General features: G+C 48.3%; 1 protein-coding gene across 1 annotated transcript in view; it reads left to right on the top strand.

Moving 5' to 3' along the window:
• Positions 1 to 324: 324 nt before the first annotated feature.
• Positions 325 to 14614, top strand: part of LOC138569574 (myeloblastin-like) — a 232127-nt gene continuing 217837 nt past the window's right edge. The window contains exon 1 of the mRNA XM_069647663.1: positions 325 to 413. Within this exon, the coding sequence (XP_069503764.1) occupies positions 381 to 413 (33 nt within the window). The 5' untranslated portion in view covers positions 325 to 380. The remainder of the gene's footprint in view (positions 414 to 14614) is intronic.

Genomic DNA, 14614 nt, shown 5'->3' with positions numbered 1-14614 from the left:
ATCATCAATTATGTAATGGACAGCGCAAGCCCAGCTGGGATGCTCAGCAGGGCTTGCGCTGTCTCATTACATAATGCAGAGATGCCTGGCAGCCGCACTGCAACACCTACAGGGCTGGGATGCCCTGTGTGGCTCAGTCCCTCACCCTCGCTGGCCTGACTCAAAGTCAGCAGCCAGGGTGCTGAATTGGGTGTTGCAGGGCCCGGCGCCTGTGCTGTCACGCTAGCAGTAGCACTTCCGGGGGCCAGCGGCACAGAGCATCGCTTTCCGGCTTCGTGTTTGTGCAACACACAGAGAGGAACTAGGAAGCTCATTCAGCTTCCTGGTTTCTGTCTGGAGGCCCGTGAGTGCGAAGAGGTTAGGCCGGTGTAACGTGAGACATGGCCTGGGCGGCATTTGAAAGCAGAGCAGAGGTACTTAAAAAAAAAAAAAACATGTTTTTAATTGTGTTTGTGTATGTTTGTTTGTTGGGGAGCTCTGTCCAAGCCCTCTGAGGCAAAATACATACAAACTTCCTAATTAGCATATGGATTGCACCAACAGAAGTGACTTCACAAAAAAAGACATTGCAAGGCGGATCATCAGTCTTTGATACTTAGAGACACCATGGAAGTGACAAATAACTTTGTGGTGCAAAATACCTCAATTGCACTATTGTTATATGTGGAGCAACTCTATACTTATTAGGCTTTTCCATTATAATAGCATGATACATTAACATAAGCTTTGAAGTGAATCAAAATCACTTACAGAGCTGCAGATAAGGCACAATATGATTACATGATTTGCTCAGGGTCACCCACTTGGTTAAATGGTGAAACTGGGATTTGGACAATTTAAGTGCCCATGCACATCTTTCCAGACTTAGTTGATATAGATATTTATTAAGGCTTTGCTTTACATTTCATTTGCTTATTATTTATGTAATACATATAATTATGTATAGCAATGCATTGGAAGCAAACCACATTACATAATAAACTAGCCATACACTATATACATTGTCATAGAAATATGTTAAGCAATGGGAGTTGTGCTTTAGTTTCATTCTCCCCATTCTGCATGCAAAGTCACAATAGCATCATGCAGATTAATGTGAGCCTAACAAATCCTCCTTGGGTTTTAAAGCCATAGTCATTATTTCATAAAGCATGCAACATTATGCACCCTTCTCACTTCTGATCACTCCCACCCATTCACATTTCAACAAATGTCCCTGCTAATAGTGCCCCCCTTCCTCCTGTCAGTGCCTAATGGCTGACCTTGTAAAACAGAGCAACATGAGGACCCTCTGCTGCCCGGAGCTCCTTGGGACAATGTCCTGGCAGCGGGACACCTCTACCATTCGGAACGAGAAAGGTGTTCTGCTGCCAGGACAATTGCTCAGCGCACATTGTCCTGCCAGAGTAACACCTTTGCCGTTGGGCGCCCTCTTTGAGGTGCCGAATGGGAGAGGTGTCCCAATAACAAATGTCCCAGTCTGTCTCTTAAAAGAGCTACGGGGGGAGGGTAGCTTGACCACCTCATTGCGACTCTCCCGCTTGGTACTCCACTGCTTGGAGCCATTTCAACACAGGAAAACATACCTTAATTTTAATCAGTCAGAATCTTGTGGAAAAAAATTCTATCAGCACGTAGATTTATAAGGTGCTGTGGAGATATATGGCATTTAAAAATCTATACCAATTCTACTTGGTCACCAACTGCACAGCATTAACCAATGGTTTCTGCCTTTGAATGAAAGGAAAAATCAGGAAAATTGCTGATATTCAAGTGAATCTGGTCCTTTCGGCCTTGGCTTTATAGTTCAGCAAGTCAACGTAGCCCAAAATTTCAGGTATCAGGGGGTGATGAAGTCTGATCTGCTCAATGGACGTTGCGCCACTGTTTTCATGTGTTATTGTAAATGTACATATAAATGTTGTGTGCACACAGTGTATGTCAGTGGAGGTGCTGGGTGTATTTGTGTGTGAGTGAGAGTGTGTACAAGCATATGTGTGTTGACCTTTGTGTCTGAATGAAGGATAAATAATGCATTGTTTGTATGTTCTAGTGGAAATAAGTTTGTGAATGTTATGTTGTGTCACTGAGTGCATGGCAGGACAGCTGAAGATGTGTGGGGGCCTAATTGAATTTTAAAGATACACCACCAGTCTTATGAAAGTTATAAAAGAGCGTCAGCAATGGACTCTTGTGGTCTAGTAGTTTAGTGTTATCCCTCAGGGATTTAGGTTGTTTGACCGACGTACAAAATCACGGTGGAATTAACCGTGTTCATTTTCGCTGCAAATACGTTTTTACCTTGGTACAAAAAAACAAACCCATGTTCCCTCAAACCGCCAGTACACCCATAAACCCCCCCACTTACCTTTTCTCCATCTGCCTCTCTTGTAACCTGCAGCTTCAGATCCATCCCTTTAACGCGGGTCGTATCTGACGCTGCAGCATCCCTTATCTTCTTTTTTTTGTTGGGTTCACTGCCACCAATGCTGAGGAAGCGAGGGACACCCCTGCAACCGCCGAAGCCAAAAATACCGAACATGGGCTGAGGGGGCCACCCTTGCAACCACTGCTCTTCATGTTCAGTATCTTCGGCTTCGAACTAATGGTGGTGACTGAATTCGGTCAAATCTACCATTCAACCAATTTTATTTTAACAATTTGGCCGAAACGATCCCTCAGAGCCACCATCCGCCCTCCCTTCACCCCACCCCTTTCCTTCAGTTGTCATGTCCCCCCCAACATTTTCAGCCAAGTTACTCCACTGCCTTTGTGCACTGTTTGGTGTGCTCCACCTCCTTTAGCAATGTTGATGTTTTCTTCTAGAGTTGGATTACCACAAATCCACAGATGTTCCTGAACGATAGGATTGCTTGACTGGATGATTATTTGGTTTGACACATCGTACCTATGGCCATTTCAGCCCGAAAAATGCAAGACCAATGCAAGTGTGTGTAATGCTGACACTTAGCCCTCTACGCTCTCATCAGGACTTTGCTTATTTGACTACAAATTGTACCTGTTGATGTCTACATTTGTCTTCTGGTGGCACAATTTGTCCAACTCTTTGAGGGATATACCATAAGTATTCATGTCACCGTTATCCAACTCTGCCGCGCTTCAAGGAGCTATTTCATAGTATTTTTATTTTTCTTCTGGGCTCAGGGCATGGATAAGCAAGGGTTACTCTTTGTCTAAAGTAAGGTCATCATGGCCCACTGCATTAAGGTAATTTGTTGAATATTCCTGCCATTCCACTCAGGATATTATAGGTTTCCTACTTGGGGAGTTGAATCTTTTGAAAGGATGAATGGCGAGCACTTGCATTGGGCACAACGCCATGGATAACACAGGTTACTATCTTGCCTATGAAAGCCCTGAAGTTAGCCACCTGTATCACAAGGTGGTACTATACCTCAACAATAGTGTGGATTGTGAGGCAATTTGAAGTCTTGGAACAACACAATCCTTTCTCATTTCCGGTAGGTGCTGCTGCAGTAGCAATAACTGAGAGCAGAGGGTGTTTGAGGAAACAGATCTTTGTCATAGTAAATATGATGGCTGCTTTTGGTCAGTAGGCAATGATCCTGGTGTAGCAGTGGGAAGGCATGTGCTAAGTCCACAGGCTGGTGCATGGTCCTATTAAAAGGCCTCAGTGAGCTGCACACACACACAATTGGAAATTTGCTCCGGTGAACACAGTGTATTTGTAGACTGGGTCCATGGGCCTCTTAGGCCTCCTGACTGGAAACAGCAACATGGGGCTGGTAAGTTATGTAAAGCGGGACTTCTTTGATAAGTAATCAAAATAAAGTACAAAAAAGTAGTCCCGAGACAAGTACACACTGTGCAAGAACAACACAGCTTTGTTAACACCAACAGCTGGGAGAATAAGTTCAGACAGACCTGTGACGCAACTGGATGAAGGAGCTTCTCAACTCCACCTACTGAACCTGCAACGTTTATAGTAAAAACCCACATGATTAAAATAAAATTAACATTAGTACATTTTGGGGCAGGTCGAACAAGATGGTGAAACATTATCAGGCCCCTATATTGCCCCATAGATTGCGGCACTTCTATTGGATAAAACATTTTCTGGAACAAAACCCTCTAACACCCCTTTCATGATGTCATGATACTAAAATATCCTGCCCCTTATTTACATCTCTTAAGCTGACCAGCAGAAACATTCTTAGCTATAATTGGCTGTCACAGTTCAACACACAAATAGATAATAGCTTCAAGATATTGGACCCTGTGTTTGGAGATTGCATCGTGCCAGCTTTAGTTGGTAAAAACTTTTCAGGATACCATTGGTGAATTTCTATTTCTCCTATTTAATCCTCTTTTATTATTTCTTTTGCTGCCAATGCCCTCAGTACCCAGCATGGTGCCCTTGAAACCTATCATGTGACTGCATCTGGAATCTGGCTGGAGCTCTCTTTTCATGAGAAACGCTTCCCTTTCCAACAAATATTCAGCTACTGTGTGCTTCACCCAACGGTTAAACGTATCATACTCCTAATACTACCTCTAGCTACTTCCATATAATAATACACATGTGGTTACCTCCATGTGTCAAAAACAATCAGAGATACATCTTGTAATACAACCTAGGAGCAGCATTTCTGCTGCACTTATGCTAATAAAATGAAAGACAGAACAAAAAGACCTAGGTTCTCACATAACAAATGCGTGCATTAGTGTGCTCTTATCTGAAAATCTGGGACATGTCTATGTGTTGTGTTTTCGTGCATTGATTTCCCTGCGCAGCATCCTTCTCCCTGACGTGTGACACACTAGGTGCATTGTGCATGAAATGTCATGTCACCCTCGAAGTTACCTTTTGGCATTACTGTGTTACTTCTTTAGCTTGTACACGCACTTCCTCTGGGCACTGTAGAATCTACCCCTTTTCACAGTTACTTCACTTGGTAAGTAAAAATTGAGCTGTGGGTATCCTTGTAAGTGCATACTTGCTACTCCTCTCCTGGAGAAACAAGTGCATGGGAATTTAGCAGGGATCGTGCTTAGCAATGTTTGGGTTCAGGGGCCACTGCAGGGTCATGGCACAGCTGAGGAAGGTCCAAAATGTAATGAGATTTGGTCTCTTTGTGTAATCAAAGTAAAATCTTAACTTGATGGAACGATCCTGCAAAACCTCCAGCCTCCAGACAGGCCCTCAACTTACTAAATAGTTCCTTATGGAATCTTGGCTCCCTTCGTATAGAGAAAGGCCGGGAATGTTGCTCAGGGGCAATGTCTTGCCCTGGGAACAAGATGATGCTGGGCAAAATGGTTTTGATCCCGGTAGAAACTGGAGGAGTCTGGCATTAATATAATTATAATAAAAAAAGTAAGAGCCAAAGTGGTAACACATTGCAAGACGTCTATTGTATTGAATATTCCCAAAATGTATGATAGTACATTTTGCAATTGTGATCTAAGAGGAGGCTTGTGCTCTTGTCTGGGAGTTTTCTCACCATGTCGTCTCCTTACTGTGCGTCCTGCAAATAGCTCTCCGAAGATCATTTATACTTGTGTGTGAATCCCTGAATACTGAATTTATTGGCTACAAAAAGAATTCCACATTTAGCTTGCCTGGAGCTCAGTACCCAAAAGACGATGGAGGTCATTACGACCTTGGCGGTAAGGGGTTAACGGTGCCGGAGCCGTCAACCCTTTATCGCCCCATTATGAGTCTGCTCGCGGAAACTCGCTAAGGACGCCTGGTATTACCAGGCGTCCTTAGCGGGTCCCGCGAGCAGACCAGGATGCTAACAACAGGCCCATTATTAACTGGCCCGTTGTTAGCATACTCCCCATTCCCATTGAGCCTTATGGGGGCTCAAATGGGAATGGGGATGGGTTCCTTGAAAGAGGAATTACCGGGCCCTCCAAGGTCGGAATGGCCCGGTAATTCCTCATTCAAGGAACCCGGACCCGGTCCCCGGTATGGGGGTAGACATTCTGCTAATAGCGGCATAGTTACCTCCATACTCGGAATGACCCCCGATGCCCCCAGGTGAAGAACGTGTGCATGACTTGCAGGCATTCTTTTGCTGGACTTTCAGTGGGAGGTTTTCAGACCATTGGATGTCACGGTGCTCATGAGTACTTGACTTTGGACCTGGATAGTTTTCTCAACCATGACATTTTACCCACCACTAATGTTTGCCCATTGTCGGTGCTCTCTTCCCAGCTGTAAAGTGTTGCCTAATTCTGATATTTGTCCCAATTCCCACATCTTACCCAATACTGATTTTTTTCCCCAAATTCTAATGATTTGCTCTTTCCTATGCTTTTACTCAATCCTGGAGTGTTTTGCCAATCCGGATGCCACCACCAACATGGGCAGTGGAAGTCTGGAAATGAATCATCTTTCCCACCCCGAGGGTTTCTCTATACTGATGCTCAGCCCGATCCAATGTTTATCCTCTGAGCCTCACCCAGTTCCAGGCTGTAGCAGACTTGTGTGCTGTCACTCCTCTGCTATTGTTGAGCTCCTGTCTGTAACCCTGGAGCCCTGTATTTGCTTGTTCTTTCCATGCACAAAAGTCCATGTTACCAACAAGGTTTAAATAAAAACTGACATCATATAAGCAAATTAGAAGGTCAAACATTTGTTAATGTTCATAAATAAAAGGAGAAAATGGGTCCCGTAAATAGAAGCAGCTGATTTGCACTCCTGTATGTAAGAATGGTGATGCTTATCCATATATTCACCCCAGAAAATAGGCCTCATTATGAGTTTGGCGATAATCTGGTGGTAAATCAGTGGACATACTGCAAAAATAGTTACTGTAACTGCCATTCAGTCCTGTAGAATTACCATGCGATTACGAGTGGTAGCAAGGTAGTGTTAATCCCCTATTTCTGGAGTTTTTAGATTTATTGTAAGTGGTAATTCTGCCGCAGTAAGTCCACCTGCATGCTGGAGGTAAATCCTTCTTTTAATCTGTAAATCTCTAAAACCCATAGCATGGCGGTGCACTAAATTGACGGTTAGCTGGCAGTTATTCAATTACCTCCATTTTACCCTGATCTGTTGTGCTTGTAATGAGGCCCAAATGTGCCTAAATTGTTAACCGCCCCCATTATAACACAGGTGAGTGTTGTTGGTACTTGTTGTGTTGCGGCCTGGTATAATCAGGGAAGAGCTAAGCCATTACTTCAGGCAGTTTCATATCAACGTCTACTAAATATCAGGTGAAAGGATATTAGTTGGGCAAGAATAAGTTATTGCCAATGTCAACGCTGCTTTGTAAAGCACAAAGCGGCCATTGGTAGGACTCTACAGCACTGTGTCCTCGTCTAACGGTGTATTAATAGCAGCAGCTCAGGTATCCAGCAGAGTAGAGTGTATTGTTTGGATGGGTGGTGCCATGGAGGAAGATTTCCTGTATGTGGGGCATTGCCAATCTAAAGTGGAGTTTGGCGGGTGCTCTGGCACTCAGCCCCTTGTGCATTACTGCATGACAACAAAACAAATAACACACCAGGCTCTCAAATGGGGCTGTTTAATTGTGGTAGGATTTGGCAGATATGAAGTAATTACATTGATTACAAGTTGATCCGAGTGGCCTCTGTGCGTAAAGAAATTGAGGACCATGTGATATTCCGTGGGGTCTGTGGACACAACTGACAAATCGATTGAGATGTTTCTTACCCGATACCAAGAGGATCACAGCATACAGCGTCTATGATTTTTACAAAGGTCTTACAACTGAGCACAACACTTTTTAATTTTATTGCATTGAATAATCTACAATCATCAATAATGCTTGTGCATATTCATGGCATTTCCTTTATGAGTAATTGCCATATCCAGTTGGCTAATACATTCGGAAAAGCACTGAGTATTTGACTGAAAAGGCAGTGGCATTGGTATCCAGTAATTGACCCTCAAACTGGTGGCCAAGCAAAGAGAAAAAAAAAAAAGAAATATGATCAAAGGTATTTACAGTGCTTTCTTGATGAACATCAGAATAAATGTTCACAACTTTTGTATCCCTTTTTTAAATAAAAAATGCAACTTATAACTCTGTTGTAATGTATGCATTCTTTGCTTTTTAAGCTTGTCACTAAAGATGCCTTCAATTGATGGCTCCACGCAGGTGTATAAACATATCCTGAGATGTGTTGCTATGATATCCGCAGGTTCGCTGGAAGGTGGCAGGTCATTTGCAGAAAGCGTGTCATGGTTGTAAAACCATGCACACCACCTGCTCCAAATTAAAATGTCTAGAGTGTGGGCCAGTACTAAAATTGTGTGTGTTTCTGGGTAATGCAAGATAGTCAAGCCTTAGATTTGGGGTGAAATATTGGAGATAGGCTGTCATTGGAGGGTGCATTCAAAAGTCCATGGGGCCGATTCATGGAACAAACGTGCGCCGAAAATCTCAGCACAAGCAGGCGCAAGGAGGCGCAAGCGTGAGAAAGCAAGTACACGCGCACGCGTGCGATTCAAGGAAGGTGCTGCGCTACTTTCCCACTGGTTGTGCGCCAAATCCGTACAGCGAAAGCGCACATAGCGCAGCGCACACAACAAAAGTAGGTGGAACAGGGGGCGTAACACGCGGAATGGGGAATCACACATGAAAAAGAAGGCGTAACGGGGGAAGTACTGCTAGGAAGTACATGGAACACCCACACACACACACGCGAACCACATGTATTCATGGAATCGAATCGGGCAAACCCGTGCACGGGCAAAGACACGCACAGGCCTAAACACGTCTGCCACACGAAGGCAGGGGGTAGCATCCCTGCGCATTACAAAAGTGTGCACAAATAAAAAGCATGCATATACTGAGTGGGGTACGTGTATTTCAGGGGTGCGCGGGAAGTTTTACACGTGATTTCAGCAGGGTACGTGTATTTCAGGGGTGCGCATGAAGTTTCACATGCGATTTCAGCAGGGTACGTGTATTTCAGGGGTGCGTGGGAAGTTTCACACGCAATTGGCCTGGGTACGTGTATTCCTGGGGTTCGCGGGAAGTTTTACATGCGATTTCAGCAGGGTATGTGTATTTCAGGGGTGTGCGTGAAGTTTCACACGCAATTGGCCTGGGTACGTGTATTCCTGGGGTTCGCAGGAAGTTTTACACGCGATTTCAGCAGGGTACGTGTATTTCAGGGGTGCGCGGGAAGTTTCACACACGATTTCAGCAGGGTACGTGTATTTCAGGGGTGCGCATGAAGTTTCACATGCGATTTCAGCAGGGTACATGTATTTCAGGGGTGCGCGGGAAGTTTCACACGCAATTGGCCTGGGTACGTGTATTCCTGGGGTTCGCGGGAAGTTTTACATGCGATTTCAGCAGGGTACGTGTATTTCAGGGGTGTGCGTGAAGTTTCACACGCAATTGGCCTGGGTACGTGTATTCCTGGGGTTCGCAGGAAGTTTTACACGCGATTTCAGCAGGGTACGTGTATTTCAGGGGTGCGCGGGAAGTTTCACACGCGATTTCAGCAGGGTACGTGTATTTCAGGGGTGCGCATGAAGTTTCACATGCGATTTCAGCAGGGTACGTGTATTTCAGGGGTGCCCGGGAAGTTTCACACGCAATTGGCCTGGGTACGTGTATTCCTGGGGTTCGCAGGAAGTTTTACATGCGATTTCAGCAGGGTACGTGTATTTCAGGGGTGTGCGTGAAGTTTCACACGCAATTGGCCTGGGTACGTGTATTCCTGGGGTTCGCAGGAAGTTTTACACGCGATTTCAGCAGGGTACGTGTATTTCAGGGGTGCGCGGGAAGTTTCACACGCGATTTCAGCAGGGTATGTGTATTTCAGGGTTGCACAGGAAGTTTCACACGCGATTTCAGCAGGGTACGTGTATTTCAGGGGTGCGCGTGAAGTTTCACACGCGATTTCAGCAGGGTACGTGTATTTCAGAGGTGCGCGGGAAGTTTCACACGCGATTGGCCTGGGTAGGTGTATTTCAGGGGTGCGCGGGAAGTTTCACACACGATTTGCCTGGGTACGTGTATTTCAGGAGTGCGCGGGAAGTTTCACACGCGATTTCAGCAGGGTATGTGTATTCCTGGGGTTCGCGGGAAGTTTTACACGCGAAAGGGCAACGCCCATGCGCGATACATCACAGACGCGCTTACGTGCTAAGGGCCTTTGGTCCAATGAAATCGTGTACGTGTGCTGACGTGCTTACGCGCTAAGGGTCTTTCCTCGAATTACACGCTGATGTGTAATTTTTTCACGTGCCAAATCACTCCTTATCAAGCTGGCCACGCAAAAACACATGGAAGACCACGCTCCTGCCCTGAAGGCCATTTTCCTGCCCCCCAGAGCCCCGAGCACGCTCCCACCTGCCATCTGCTGCTGCCTGACTGCCTGACTGCCTGCTGCCCACGTGCCCTGCTATTTGGTGCCTGCACATCAGCCATCTGCAGGGGTCTAGTTGCTGTGTCCACCCCTGCTGGAACAGAAGACTCCCGACTGGGATACCATCGCTCCACAGCCCAGCCCCAGGACCCAGTTGCCCACCCATGCCTGCCTCGGGGGTCGCAATGTCGGGGCAAACACCATCTGAGACCACTGGCGACCCCCAGCCAGAGGGGCAGAGGGCCACCAGCTTCAGTGAGAAGGAAGTTGGTGTCCTGGTGGAGCATGTCCTGGGGCATTATGATGCCCTCTTCAGAACATCACGCGCCAACAAGGAAGGATGGGATAGGATCTGGGCCGACTTTGTGGTTGCCATCAACGCGGAGGGGGTGGCAACCCGCAACATCAAGCAAGTCAAGAAGCGCTGGGAGGACTTGAGGTCCAGGACCCTCATAAAGGCCCGGCGCCTCGTGGAGGGGGGCCGGGGCAGCATGAGTACCATCCAGATGAGGGTCCTGGAACGCGTAGGCCCAGTGCTCCACGCCCAGATCCTTCAGAAGCAGAACCGTCTGGAGTCGAGCGGTAAGTGGCCGAGCATTGCTGTGTGAGACAGGGCATGTTGCGGGGTGTTGGTTGTCTGATACTTGCCTGTATGTGTGACATAGGCCATGTACGTATGCGTGTGTGTGTGCAGGGACATCATGGTCATGCATGTGAGACCAGTAATGTGTGAACCACATGGTAGGTGCTTGAGTTACAATGCAACATGCGGAGCAGCATGTGGCATGCACACATTAATGCATGCCTGTCACTGTTATTGGACATGGATGGGGTGTGAGAGATGGGTGCTGCGGTCATGGACATGTATGGTGTCCATGTCTGTGTGTCTGACTTGCGTGTCTGTGACTTCTAAATGCCATGGATGAATGACACATGTCTGTGACAATGTTCAGATTCACTGATGCAGGATACTCATCCTTGTATCAACTGGGTCTGGGGTGTACGAGGACAGATGGATGAAACTACGGTGAAGTGTGTGCATGTGATAGGCATGACCCATGATGCATGTGAGTTTCAAACCAGCATTGTAGGTTTCAAGAGTCCCTTGGACATGTATGCTAATGTTCATTGCATGCGCCATGCCTGTTACTGCATGTGTTTTGCCTGCACTGACCCATGTGTTGTGGAGGGACATGATGGAAGTGATGTTTGACAGTGCCACTCATCTGCTATTGCTTCCTGTCTAGGGGACCATTGTACAGTACCCTGATGCTTGTGTTCTATGTCTCCCTCTACACAGCGGCAAGTGATGAAGAGGGCGGAGACGGCGCTGTGGAGCAAAGCGGCGGGATGCCCCCACCGGCCGGCGACGCAAGGCCCAGTCACCGTCCCAGAATTTACCATCGTCCGGGAGTGAGGGACTGGTACTGCGTCTGCCACTACGGCTGCAGCGGAAGGGGCTTGCAACGGCGGAAGACGGTGTGAAGCCATCCAGGTTGGTGGTTTCCACAGAGGAGGAGGAGGCCGCTACTGAGCCACACATGGGGCCTGGTGGGAGTGGTACCACTGGTGCAAGTGGTGCAGTCCAGGGGCAGGAGGCAGCACAGGTCGCTGTGGAGGGGCCTGTGCATGTCACTGTCCCTGACACTGTGACTGCACCACCATGCACCAGCAGGATGCCCCATCCCAGGCCCGTCCGCAGGTAGGGGGGATGTCCATGTCATCTGACACTCCTCTACCTGCGGACGAGGGGGACCCCTGGCCGTATGGAGAAGGTCCTGATTGGTGTCGCGTTGCGCACGCGTGACATTCGTGATGACGTGCGTGCTTTCCCGGGGGGAGCACGCACGTCATCACGAAGAGCAGCGTGCCAACATGGCCCAGTTGGGAGTGTCCATGGTCAGGGGTTTTGTACATGTGTTGGCCACTCTGGCGGCCCTCTTCTCCTCTGTGGAGACTATGCGCCAGTCGTTCTCCATGCCGTCTTCCGGCCCAGATGCCACCAGGGCCCCCTGTGGACACGCCCTGACCAACGCAGCCAGCTCGGTGGGGATCCCATCCCTGCCACAGTCGGGAGTCGGAGGCCCAGCAGGGGTGGACACCACAGCAACTGCACCCCAGCAGATGGAGGATGTGCCGGCATCATTGGGCAGGGCACGTGCACGACTGCGTCGGTGGATTCCATCAGCCTGGATGCCGTCGTGCTGGCAGAGGCAGTTGCGTCGGAGGCAGCGGCAAGCTCAACGTGGGAGGCATCATGGCTCGGGCCATCTACATCAGAGGGGCAGGCATCGGCCGGAGGACAGGAGGACCCTGGAATGGGAGTGTCTTACGTGTGGCAGCGGTTGGGCCAGAAGATAGGTGCGGAGCCGCGGCGGGCGGAGGAGGCACGGCTCACAATGGTCAGGGCGGAGAACTCCATGCGCAGGGCGCTGAGGCGGGATGAGTGCCTCGAGGGAATTCGCAGGGAGTTGGAGGTGGACATGGGGTTATCCCTGCGAGACCTCGGGGCCAGAGAACTGGCCCGCCTCCACGACATTGAACAGGAGTTCGATGATGCCCTGGCCCATGCCATCAACAAGTGAGCCATTGGACTTGCCCGCCGCCATTGTATCTAGTTCATTAGTGTTAAATTACATTTCTTTTTTCTTTCATTTGGGGCGCATGGACTATGCCCCACATTTTTGTATATAGTTAGTAATTAGGTAGGTTTCATTGTAGGTTTCATTTATGTCGTTCGGCTCATGGACCCTGGATTTGCTATTTGTACATAGTTTTAAAGTGGATTTTTCTCCTTCATCTTTTCTTTTTCTTCACCATGGAGCGGAGCAATGGATATTATGCTTTTCTTTCCCTTTGGATTTGCTTTGTTGGACGGTGACTTTGGATACATTTTCATTTGGATTCTCATTTTATTTATTTATCATTTTTTGGGACATGCTGCATTTTTATTATTATTGGCATTATTGTGTGCTTTGATTTCATTCCCTTCATTTTGACTTTCATACATTTTTGTTTCTTACTTCAATGTGTGGTCTTCTCTCATTCGTTTCATGCATGTCACAATGTGGGTTTTCTCAGTCATGTGTTGCCATTGTGTGGGTCTGACAGACTTGTACTCATGCGCATACTGCTTATTTATGATCTATCATGTAATGGGGATTTCAATTTGGTGTGGATGTAAAGCTTGGTTTGGTGTTTGGACTGGGGTGGCGTGGGGTGGGGTGGGATTTGGGTGGCCATAAGACAGGGATCTAGATTGTGATGACCTGTTGGCTGGGGGACATGTGTCGGGGCCTGCTGGCAGGTGCCTGTCAATGTTGGGGGTGTGGGGGTGCAGGGGGACATGAGTGGGGGCCTGCTGGCAGGTGCCCCTCACTGCTGGGGGGTGGTGGTGCTGGGGGACTTGTGTCGGGGCCTGCTGGCAGGTGCCTGTCAATGCTGGGGGGTGGGGGTGCAGGGGGACATGAGTGGGAGCCTGCTGGCAGGTGCCTGTCAATGCTGGGGGGGTGGGGGTGCAGGGGGACATGAGTGGGGGCCTGTTGGCAGGTGCCCCTCAATGCTGGGGGGATGGGGGTGCAGGGGGACATGAGTGGGGGCCTGTTGGCAGGTGCCTGTCAATACTGGGGGGGTGGGGGTGCTGGTGGACATGACCAGGGGTGCAGGGTAGTCCCCTTTGGTGTGGGCTGCCTGCAGGGGCCGTGGAGGGGGTAGAGGGGACACCTGGGAGGACCCACACTGCCAATTCACGTGTAGGACTCCCCGCGCACCCCTGAAATATGCGTTCCCCGCTCTGACAGCAAAATCGCGTGTAAAACTTCCCACGCACCCCTCAAATACATGTACCCTGCTGAAATTGCGTGTGAAACTTCCTGCGTACCCCTGAAATACACGTACCCAGGCCAATCGCATGTAAAACTTCCCGTGCACCCCTGAAATACATGTACCTAGGCCAATCACGTGTAAAACTTCCCGCGCACCCCTGAAATACATGTACCCGGGCCAATCGCATGTAAAACTTCCCACGCACCCCTGAAATACACGTACCCAGGGCAATCGCGTGTACAACTTCCCGTGCACCCCTAAAATACAAGTACCTGCTGACATTGCATGTGAAACTTCCCGCGCACCCCTGAAATACACGTACCCAGGCCAATCGCATGGAAAACTTCCCACGCACCCCTGAAATACACGTACCCAGGGCAATCGCGTGTACAACTTCCCGTGCACCCCTGAAATACACGTACCTGCTGACATTGCATGTGAA

This window comes from Ambystoma mexicanum, chromosome 1p (assembly GCF_040938575.1).
Source record: "Ambystoma mexicanum isolate Mex_15411 chromosome 1p, UKY_AmexF1_1, whole genome shotgun sequence".
In the NCBI taxonomy this organism is placed as follows: domain Eukaryota; kingdom Metazoa; phylum Chordata; class Amphibia; order Caudata; family Ambystomatidae; genus Ambystoma; species Ambystoma mexicanum.
This window is presented reverse-complemented; position numbering and strand designations above follow the sequence as displayed.